The sequence below is a fragment of the Mus caroli genome, chromosome 16, assembly GCF_900094665.2.
Source record: "Mus caroli chromosome 16, CAROLI_EIJ_v1.1, whole genome shotgun sequence".
In the NCBI taxonomy this organism is placed as follows: Eukaryota; Metazoa; Chordata; class Mammalia; order Rodentia; family Muridae; genus Mus; species Mus caroli.
Window position 1 is genome coordinate 36,991,006 of NC_034585.1, and position 11,983 is coordinate 37,002,988.

Consider the following 11,983-nt stretch of genomic DNA (forward strand, 5'->3'; position numbering starts at 1 on the left):
AGTGCCAAGACCTCTACAAGGTGTAATGCAAACTTGGGGATATTGTTTCCATGGTAGCATGCCTCTCTAGTGCACTCATACCAACAATTTTAGCCACTCGTGTTAACTTAAGCCTGATACCTTTAGATAAGCTCAGATGGCTAAGTAGTCTACTTCAAACCTCAGGATGATCCTGTCAAATAATCTTCCTTCTCTCTTCAAAACTATCCTTGAATTCCAACTCTACTAGGGCATTTTATTATTGGGATGAGATAGGTTTTAATAGTCACTCCTTACGCAGGCATAGAAATAGCTCTTTGTCCTTCATTCTGCTACTGCTGTAGATACACACTGGAAGACATGTGAAACTGAAAGAGATGTGGCATTAACATAATGTAGGGACTGTCTCTAAAATGTGTCATTTTCCATATACTGCAGTGACTTTCTTGAGAGCACAATTTCCAACACTTAAAGCTACTGTTTTGAAATGCTAATTTCAGTTAGCCATGTTCAAGTTGTTTACTTCTTTACTTAGTGCTTGCATTCTAACTCTCTGCTGAGGACCTCTGTTCACAATATCTGTTATTATCTTCTGGAAGTCAGTGTACTGGGTGCCAAAGTTTGGACAACCAAGGACACTAGTGTTCAAAATTTGGGAATGATTTGCAAAGGAGAGGACAGAAGGGAAAAAATCAATTAATTTTTGTTCACTGGTTAAAACCAACTACTTTTCTTTGGTCAGGGTTTGTCTCAGGAACACCAGAACTGAATACCTTCAATCTGGAAGTGGCTAATCCCTTTAGTCACTGTTGTCATGAAATGGTATAGTAAGTTGTTTTCTCTGTAATAGATTGATTCTGCATATATTGATTGCTGGAAAGCAGATCTAACTGTAAAAATCTCATTTCAAACAATTTTATTTTCTTATTTAAAACTTTTCCGAAGGGCCTAGAAAGATGATTCAGTTGAGAAATGTCTTGCCACGTAGACATTAGTAGCTAACTTTGACCCCAACAACAACAACATAAAATGTACTGGGCAGGACAGCATACATCTATGACTCCAGTTCCTTGGGAGGTGGCACAGAGACTGGTGGGTCCTTGGAGATCATTGCCAGTCAGCTTAGCCAAATGATGAGCATCATGACCAGTGGGAGAACCTGTCAAGAACATAAAATGGAGAGTGTTTGAGGAAGACTCCCAGGGTCAGACACCTAGTGTCCACAGGCATGTATGTCTACATGCATCAAATACTCATATAAGTACACACATAAGCAAGCATGTATGTGCAAAAGTTGTCCAAAGTTCAACATTCTATTAAGCTATGGATGCTCTAGTGAGTGAATCGGGAGCAGCAGTATGCCAAGTCTCTATACTCTTATTACATGTAGTGATTAAATTTGGCTTACCCTGAAGTTTGTAGTTGAGTTGGACATAAGAAGTAATCTACATAAAAAAAACCATGAAAGGGGAGGGAGAGCAAAGCGTGCTCCCTTTGTTCTCCCGTCTTAGGATAGCAGCAATGATATTAGATGCAAACTTGAGAGATCCTACTCAAAGGATGAACATTCAAGAAATGTGAAGTCCATTATACAGAAAAGGATCCTAAGAAGGACTCTTTAATTGTAAGCCTGTAGAGTGATGCAGAAAGCAATGGCTCACAAAAGCAATGTTACCACAAGTATCCTTAGGGGGTGAGGGATAAACGTAGAAGTTTCCTATTGTATGTGAGTGATTTATTTATATAGTGAAGGAGAAGAAAAAATAGAGAAAAGGGCATTTAGCACTGGGTAAGGATTATCAGGTAGTGTCTCATTTCTGTGTAAGTTGTTATACGTTAATATATCCTGGTATGTCACGTTTGTACATTCGTTTTTATTTCTGAAAAAAAAAGTAAATAATTTGAGTGTGAAATTTTTCAAACAGAAAATGGAGGACTACTTATGACTGTAGTCACCTCTATTTCTTACCCTGCCAAAAGAAACAAAGAATGATTGAGTCACTTGATGTTGCACATGCTTAAATGAATAATAAATTTAACTTTAAAACTAAATAAAATGATAATTAATACCAACCATATACCCATTAACACTAGAGACATCTAAACAAACAAGCAAGAACCAGAGATGTAATAAACAATAAATAATCTGATAAAATATCAAAAAAAATGCACCAGGTAAAAACTGGAAGTCTGCTATGTAAGGATTGTAAACGAAATTTGGATGAGATTTGCCAATCACCAGGTAAGAAGTGAATGCAGAATTTGTATCCAGTTTTTTCATTCTGTCTGAGTCTGGCCAGGTGTGCAAACATTTATCAAGCTCTTGATAGACTGTAGCGCCCATCCATGAGAAATCTCATTTTTGGACATTCAGCAGCCCTTGACCTTGAAAGCAGTTCCGGACTGATAGTCAGTCTAACTTGATAAATGGTGATTTCTTGAGGAGAAATACAATTCTCCCACTTTACTATGACCCTAAACACATAGAGAAACATGCACTCCCACACAAAGCATAAAATTGTATGTGTGTATACAAAGAAAGACCCATGAATGTGTGACATTCTCTCAAACAGCCAGTCACACATGACAGTGGGGCACTTGATGCATTCAACCTAATTACAGACATCAATGCCTGTGTCAGCCATGCTCAGAAAACTTCCATACAAATCTTGGCTATCTGACAGGAAAAAAAAAGTGCACCCGGGAGTCTTTGCCCAAAGCAGGCATACTAATAACTTATTAGAAATAACTCCTGAAGTTGTTGTGGCTGTGCTATATGCAAGACTCAGGTAGCCAGAGAACAGTCCATGCCACAGAGTTATGACATGTGCTGAGATATTATTTGTATATTTATACTTTATTCTAAATAAACATATAAACACCACGATGTCCTCTGCCTCTTCTTAATTTGATGCTAAAGACTAATTGGTTTCTTCCTATAGAATTCCAAACCCCTATAATGTCAGTTATATGCTGTCTGTCGCCTGCTTCTACTTCTTATCTGCCTCTACTATTTATTTCCATCTATCTCTCTCTTTAAATTTTGTTTCTACTTGCCTATGATGTTTAATCAATGACCACTTGCCCCATATATTACCTATAAATGCTCTTCATTCTGGAAATCTTATAATAAAATATTCATGTTCAACAATACCCTGTTGTCCAGATTTCAACATTCCAGCAATGGTAGGCTTAGTTATGCTTTAACAGAGGGTAAATATGATACCTGTTTATTAATAAAATACCAAATTTAGGAAAATGACTGAGATCCACACATCCATTTATTTTTATTGCTATAGTTATCCTGAGATATCAACATTCTATATGCTATTTGGGATTATTGATAGAACTTTCTATTGATTGATTTGTGTTTCAGGAGATCTTTGCTCCAGTTTCCATCACCCTGTTAACTGTGTTCTGGCTGAGTCCAGCTATGGAGCAGAACAGAGCTCCCATGCTCCTATCAGCTAGATTGTATATTCCTCAGGTGTCAGTATTTCCTTAAACAGAAGTATGTCAGCTCTGTATTCTATTGTATTCATGCATCTTAAGGATTTACCATTTAAAACAAGTGAGTAGTGAGAGGGAAGACAATGGGGGAATCTGATCCAAACTGTGTCAAATACTTCGGACACATTTGCTAAAGCCAGGTTGTAAAAGATGCTATCAGAGGCAAAGAATGTGGCTCAGGCAAAAAGTGCTATTCTAATTGGGGCCAGGCTCTGAGTTGGATTTCCCATACTGGAGGAATACTTGGGGCGAGACAAATCTAAAAGACCCAGAGGAAAATGGTAGAAGTATAGGAGGAAGGTCACACTCAGATTTTCTTTTCAGCATTTTTTTACACATTTATGTAAAAATGATAATGGGTCTATTTAAAGAAAGGGACCTGGATTTACTACCAATAGTGGTAAGGGATTACCCATTTATAAGATTTGGGTTAAGTGTTGAAGGTATGTGAATTAGAGAAAATAAGTATCCTTTTATTTTTATTTTTTAACCCATTTACCTTTTTATGGGCAAAGCAAAGATTCTAGTCTTTGCATTTGAACTGATTGTGAAGTTCAGGTCACCCTTGTTTCTGGTTTATCTAGTTTAGGTGACCCATTAAAACTTTGCCATTGAATCTGTTTCTCCTGTATTCATGCTTTGGTTTACTGTGACAGCACGCCTTAGAGTGGCACACGGTGATCCAGTGATTATATTTCCTGGCATGCTTTTCCCATTGGGAAAAGTGCCATTGAATGAGAGGTGTTTCACCCACAGCAACAGCCACAGTCAAGGACTAAGCACTTGAATTGTATGCATCAGAACAGGTGCTTGCTTACAGAGGGAAGATGGAAGGTTTACTTCCTCATTGAACAGATGCAGTTAGAAATACCTGTTAGTTATTTTGAGACCTGTGGAAAGGCTGAATATAATCGTAGGGAGTATATGGTGAAACAAAATTATTACTGCATAGAATCAAGTAAGAAGAGAGAGAGAGAGGGACTGAAGAGCCTCTGCCCCATTAATTAACTTTCTCTAACTAGTCCTTAGCTCCTAAAGATCTTAGGTTCTACCACTTTAAAACAATGCATCTCCTTGTCGTCATCCTCCTCCTCTTCTTCATCCTGTTCCTCCTTCTCTTCTTTCCTCCACTTGATCCCCCTTTTCTTCCTCCTCCTTCTCTTCCTACTTTTCTTCCCCCCTTCCCTTACTCTTCCTTCTCTTCCACCTTGCTAGTCATTTATTTTTAGTTAGGGTTGTTTATAGACCTTTGGGTTAGAGTCTGCTTACAGGAGCAGATGCACCTTCCCAATGGCCACACTACTAAAAATAAGTTTCTCTGTACTGTATTAAAAATTAAGTGTGGATCAATCCTCGGGGGGGGGGGTTATACTCCATGAGACCCCATATCTTCTACTAAATGTTGATATCCCAAATTTTCTATATATAACCAAGATTCCTGTGAATTGAGAGCACAAGAGTCCAGTATTGTACTCTTATTTCTCTATTGTTTCTTCTCTTTTTTTACCCATCCCTTTTTCTGCTATGTTTTCCAAGCCATTGAGGGGATCATATAAAGATTTTATTTGTGGTTGTACACCCAACAGTTAGTTATTCTATTTATTTGATCATGACATTACCTAACAACAATGAGACTTCTCTTCTTCCTCCTTCTTGTTAGATGTTAGAAACTCATTTCATGAGTTTCTGCAGTCATTGTTGATCAGTGTAGAATGAGTCTTCTCTGTCTAAAACTAATAGCATCAATGTTCTTTGGGCATGAACATAGAGTTATTTTGAAGACAATTACACAAGCACCCATGTCCATTTAGCAAAGACAACATCAGTAGGGACTGTGATCACACTGATCATAGAATTTTAACTGGGTTTATTGTTTCATAAGTGAAATCCCGTCCTGTATAGTGGGCATCACATGTAACTGGAGAGTGGCTAGCTGCCCCCATAATAGATTTGTCACTATAATAACGTTTTGTTTATCTTCTCAGGTCAGCAGACAGGTATAGTAGAACATTGAACACAATGAGCATATTGGTTGCACAAAGGATTTATATCCAAGTAAGGTTATTGATAGTAATTCTCCCCCAACTATCTTCCTTGTGCCTTCATTTATTTTGAAGGCTAACTAGCATGGACCAGTCACAGACAGTTTTCTCTATGCCTTGCAATGGAGACGAGATATTTTTGCAATAGAGTCTTCCCCCCTCGCCCCCCAGTTTTGGTAGGCAAACCAATAGTGAGTTGTTTCTATGCTCTCTTCTTGAGCAAGAATTGCCATCAGCTGTGGGAATAAAGAAATGGGATTTTCATAAATCTCAATTCCAGCTATGGTATTCCATTAATTACCAAAAAAGTACAATGTAAATAGATGGATCAAGATGTCTTTCTAACTGCTTTTAGGTATGTACTTTCTTCTTCTTAAAAGGGAGGTTGGCCTTTGCAAGCTTTCCAAACAAAAATGTCACATAAATGTGGAATTTATAGCTTCTTTTTTATATTATTTGTTTTTAAAGCTTAGGCTTTACAAATTCAAAGATTATGTCTATATAATGTCCAAAAGATTTATTGGGTAACAAATTTGCTTGGCCATTTGCATCCTAATGGCAAAAGCAATTTCTTCAGCCAGAAGAGCTTGCGTTCTTTTCAGTTGCAAATAGAGATATTTTAAGGGAAAAGAAGTTATTTTGGATCAAAGTGGGTATTATTATGTCTCTTTATTTCTGACACCTGTCAAAACTCCCATTTCAGTGAAATTCTTCACTGGGCAGGGTCCAGTGTCTCACCTCAAATGACCATATATTGTATTAAAGTTAACCAGTCATTCTACATTTCTAAATGTTAGTGGTTTTTATTCTCTATGCAAATGGTTCAAAATTAAAACATGAAAAATAAAGTAGTGAAGTAAAGCCCAGCCCTCCAGTCAATATCAGAGTGGTTTAGCTTTGCATTTCTGCTGAGCTGTGTGACATTGGACTCAGTGCTTGTATTTAGGAAGCCTTGGTCTCTCTTGTAAGACAAGAAGATAGGGAATGAGAGTGGAGGAAGGTAAAGGACAAGTTGATGAAATTTCAAGTCTGTGTGTGTCAACATTTACAGACTACTTAATGAGGGTTAGAACTGTTTCTGTCCATATTGTCCTGCTAATATACTCATGGAGATCTAGAAAGAACTAGGTCTAAGAGAAGAGTGACCTATCTGGTGTTACAGATGTTTGTCCCTCCTCCAAATTCCTACTTCATCTAAAGTCCCACCAAGCATGAAAGCTTTGTTGTTGAGGTACTGTTTGTTTTTTTTTTGAAATATGGACTTTCAGCTTTTCCTTTTTATTTTATTTTATTTTAGCCATAAACTTCAAGAGTAAAACAATTAAAGCAAGAAGATGAGTTCTCAGTCGCTAAAATTCTCTCCATTGCTGGACTGAGATCCTGCTCATGAAGCCAGTTTCTAACCACAGGTGTTAATATTAAATGAACACTGCTACTCATTCTATGTTCTTTGATCCAGAGTTAGACTAGTGTCAATTCAGACATACATGAAAATCTGCATTCATGTTTATCATTTCTGATTCTACATAAATTATACAGCCTTTCCCAAAAATCTTTGTAAATGTTCTAACTGCCATTGGAAGATCCAAAAGAAACTCACAGACCAGATGACAAAATCTAATATAGTGGATATTGTGTGTACCACCTTCTCTTGCTTTAATGTAAGATATCCAGGGCATAATGCAGGCAGGAAGTAACTACAGCACATAGTTACCTATCTAAAGGACTAGAGTCAGCTCTAACACAGGAAAGGTGAAAGTAGACAAGCCATTCACTTAAAAGAATCATCTTTATTTTCTGGCTCAGTGGTTCAACCTAGCATCTTAAGGGGTCTCTGGTCAAAGAGTACTTTTAAAGATGTGAAACTAGTTGTACTTAGAATGAAAGTTGTCTCCCCTTTTTATTCCTTTTGGCTTCTGCAACTCAGAAGAGAATCCATCTGAAGTGAGTGGGAGGAGTGGGCAGATGTCTAGGAATTCCTGAACCCAACAGAACATCATTTGTTAGAGTGTAAATGACTTAACTGTGGTGTAAGAAAGCTTCCCAGAGCAAATTACAATCCCATCACTGCACATTAGCAATGGAAGTTGACAGGCTTTATAAACCTTGAGATTCGGCTGGATTGGAAGACAGCTGTAGGAAAGGGAATAAAATGCCTCTGGGTAAAATGTTATGAAGGGGCTCTACGCCTATGATTTATTTTTTATATCATAGGTAGCTTTATAGGCAAAATGGTTATGATTGTAGCTATACTGAAGATGTAGCTGTGGGTGCAGATATAGAAGTTCTTATACCTATAATAGGGAACAAATCAATCTCTACTTAACTATAAAATATGGCCATAAATAGGTATGTCTTCCACCATGATATTAAGTATATTATGCCTATTGTTATATGAAATACAAAATGTAGGCCAAAGGTCACAATCAGAAAAATCTAACAGATTCTGTCTGTCTCTCTGTCTCTGTGTCTCTTTCTCTCTCCCCTGCCCCCAGGTTTCAAGTTACTAAGCTCTGTTAGTGTGTCAGAGTTGTTTGCAGGCCATCCTCGCCCAAATCAAAGACTCCAGGCATGTAACCTCAAGGGAGTCTGTATAGGAGATTTCCATATGTAGCTTTACCTGGTCAATTTGAGAAACAGCTTCCTCTGCTTCAAACAGTGTCCCTGAAATAAAATAAAAGACTCAAGAAGAAAGATGATATGACATATACTTGCCCCTAGGATATAATATTGATGAAAGAAGTTTCTAGGCATATATTACATTTAAGAAAATGTTTCGTAAGGACATCTGAACAATTGCAATACGTATGTGTATTATGTGTAATTTTCTTTCTGATCTATCCTTATAAGCAATTATTCTATTGCTTGGAAGATAAAACTAGCGTGAGCAGCACAGACAATGGGGACCTGGCTTGTAGAACTTCAGGGAGAAGCCAAGATTCTTGGAAATATTCAACACTTGGAATGTTAAGAATACATTTCTAGTAATCTGGGGATGAAGAGTTGACTGTGATGAAGAAAACATCAGACCCACTAATGGGAAGCTTTACTGGGATAATTGATGCTGGTTAGCTGACATTGAGATATTAGCAGTGACTAATAGACCAGAGTCCTTGAGGTTAAACTTTCTTGGAAGTGTCTCCTCAGGGTCAGCACACAAAAGTCGAGGTCCAGAGGGGACAATGACTGTGCAATGTGCTGGCTGCCAAATTTGGAAATGTATAATAGTCATACACATGGTACTTGCTTGAAGGCATGAATGGAGTCCTGAAGAAGAGCTGAGGTTCAGCACTGTGGGAGAGCAGGGGAGACCATAAGTGAAGATGCAGCTTAAGTTGTAGTTGAAGCAGCAGAATTGAAGAGGGTCACAGAGAGAAGTTGAGGCTTGTCACTATGTGGCTGGGTCAGAATTCCTGAAGAAAGCCCAGGAAACGCTCCTGGAGATGCAACTCAGTTGCACAGCATCTTCCAGAGTCTTGGAGATGCTGGCAGCATGACATGGCCACTAAGGCAGCAGCAGATATGAAGTGGAGCCAGTCTGGGACTATGAGACACACTGTGCTGTGGCATTCATCTTGAAGCCTAGAAGTCCCTGTGCAACGGAAGTGTGACATTGAGCTTACACTGCTGGGCTTGTTTTGTTTTCATCTGACTGTGACTATGCTCTGGCTTTTCCCTTCCAGGGTGAAGAAGCTATCAGATTTGGTGGAGAAACATGAGGGGAGAAATATGGGAAGTGAGGAGGGAGGAAGGGGAAGGAAGAAAATGATACACCTCTATTACATATTATTTTCATTTAGAAGAAAAACAGGAGAAAGAATTTAACCACTTTTTAAAAAACAATATATTATTTTTCAGGAAACTCCAGGTAAAAACTTTAGAAATTTAGAATGTTTTGAAGTTTTGAAAAGACTGGATATTTTAGAGAAAATTTGGATATTTCAGAGAGGCCGCTATTTTAGAGAGACTATTACTTTGAAAGACTCTCTCTATGTTTTTGAGATAGAGTTCTTCAAATGTTTGAGATTTTTACACGCTGTAGAACTTTTAAATCTGTAATTTTGTATGGTGTTATTGATGTTAACATGAGATCTTGCGGGTAAGCAAAGAAGGGAAAGGCTGTTGTTGAATAGTGATGTGGTTGAGTGTCCAGCTGAAAAGGTTCCGCTATTCTGGCTAGTTTTAGGTCAACTTCCCACAAGCTAGAGGCTTTTTCAAGGAAGGCACCTTAATGGAGAAAATTCCCTCATCAGATTGGTCTGAAAGCAAGCGTTTAGATCATTTTCTTAATTGATAGTTGATGGGGGAAGGGCCCAGCTCACTGTGAATTGCCGAAACCCTGAGTATGTGGTCCTGGGTGCTATAAAAAGCAGGTAGGTCCTGGGGAGCATGGTAATAGCAACAAGCCTCCAAGTCCTATGTGCCTGTCTCTGCTTCTTGCCTTGAGTTCCTGTTCTGACTTCCTGGGTGATAGACTATAAGCTTTCCTCCACAAGAATAGTTTTGGTCCTATTGCTTTATGACAGCAGTAGAAACCCTAACCAAGACTGGGAGTAGTTACCAGAGGACACAGCAGTGGGTATAGAACAGAGATCCTCTGTAGGGGCCGTTTTGCTCCCAACATGTGTATTTTACAGTGGCCAATGATGATCTTCAGTCTATTAAGTTGGTACAAAGGTTGGTACTGAGTACCCAGTGCCCATGAGAGCCTCCCACAGCAAAGAATTCAACTGGTACAATGTGCTACTAATGTCAAGGTCAGAAATATGGCAGAGACATTACCTGCAGAACTGAAAGAACCACAGACACCATGATCACATAATTCAAATATTAAATTTCATCACTGAATAAAATGAAAAGGTTTTGTTAGGGTCTCCATCCAGCAAAAATCCCAGGAAGAGATGGAAAATCCACCTTTGCTGCATCCTTGTGACTTAGAGGAGTTCTGTCTGGCCTCTGCTCTCACTAGCATGTGTCCCTGAGTCATTCATTGAGTTGGACATGTTTGGTACCCTGCTGAGAATTTTTCTCTGAATGTATAGAAGAAGGTAGGATGGGTAGGTTTTTCATGTTGGAGTTTTCTCTCTAAATAACTTCAAACTAGAGGTGTTAAAGCAAGAAGGCAGATGATGTAAACAAGAGAGGCCAAGAAGCTGAGCTATGATAGACAGGGTCAGCCATGTCAAAACTGGTTTGACCTAGTGTTTCAAAACCATACAGAGAGGATTGGGAATGCTGTGTAATGTGGAATGGCATTTGATAGGATGAGGCTTCAGATGGCCACTAGAATCTCAAGGTGGAGGTCACTGTGACATTTGGAGGAGGCTTTCAAGCAATCCTTGGCTAAAAAGGGAGAGGCCAGAGAGAAAAGGAACCAAGGGATAAGAAGATGAACAGTGAGTTCCAAGATTTTTCTCCCGCGAAGGGGAAAGTCAAATGTAAGATGCGACAAGGTCAAATCAAGGTCTTAAGAAGACAAGGGCTTTTCACCTATGTTTGCTGAGATGAAAGGGGACTTTGGCTGCATTGGACCGACCTCTCACACACAAGCAAACCCAGGGCCGCGGCGCTGCCAGGCTGTGCGCACTAGATGGCAGTAGCGGGGCCCTTTCGGCTGGGCTTTGGGTCCTATAAGGCGCTTGCTTGTTTAAGTACAGTCTCATTTAGTTGGAGCTGCAGGGGAGTAAGGGAGAGGAGGGTAGGAAAGAAGAGAGCGGGAGAGCTCGAGGAAAAAGAGGGCTCTCTGTGCTGACACCAGGCTCGGATTGCGAGCATCCTTCAGGACCCGGGCTCGCGCTCTTGGAGAAGAGAGCGAGGCTGTGCTGGGATTCGCCGGGAGACTGCTCAGTCCGCGTCGCTGGAGCTGGGAGAGCCCTGAGGGAAACCAAGGGAAGCGAGCAGCGCGTTTTACTAGAGAGAGCAGGAGTGAGGCGAGACGGCTGGAGCGCTTGGCGACATGAGGACCTACTGGCTGCACAGCGTCTGGGTGCTGGGGTTCTTCCTGTCCCTCTTCTCATTGCAAGGTAGGGGGAGCCTGTGGCGACCCCGCGCGCCCCCTCCTGCCGCCGCTGGGTCCGGGATGCTCGATGGGGTCACCAGCGCTCTGGGTCTACACAGAATCAGGCTTATTGACAAGTCCGGTGATGCGTTTCTACCCGCGGTGCTGTAGTCCAGGCTAGGTCCTGGGGCGAGCGGGAACCTGCAGACTTGCTGCAATATCCATGCTGGTGGTGGCAGATTCAGAGCTGGCCTGTGCGGACTGGGGGTCAGAGAGGAGCGTGTGCGGGTCTGGGTGCTTGTGTGTGTGTGTGTGTGTGTGTGTGTGTGTGTGTGTGTGTGTGTGTGTGCTCATGCGCGGAGGCTGGTAGTGCTGGTGGTGCTGGTGTGGTACTGGTGGGAGGCAGTGGCAGGGATACTGGGGTTGCTCCTCTGTAAACTCCAAGTGCTGCCTT

The 11,983-nt window shown here is 40.4% G+C and overlaps 1 protein-coding gene across 2 annotated transcripts in view; it reads left to right on the forward strand.

Annotated features, from left to right (window-relative positions):
- Positions 1-11,196: 11,196 nt before the first annotated feature.
- Positions 11,197-11,983, forward strand: part of Lsamp (limbic system associated membrane protein) — a 2,106,845-nt gene continuing 2,106,058 nt past the window's right edge. Inside the window, exon 1 of one of the 2 annotated variants that reach the window (XM_021184809.2) lies at positions 11,197-11,554. In XM_021184809.2, the coding sequence (XP_021040468.2) occupies positions 11,488-11,554 (67 nt within the window). In that variant the 5' untranslated portion in view covers positions 11,197-11,487. The remainder of the gene's footprint in view (positions 11,555-11,983) is intronic. The other variant, XM_021184808.2, reaches the window with a different exon arrangement.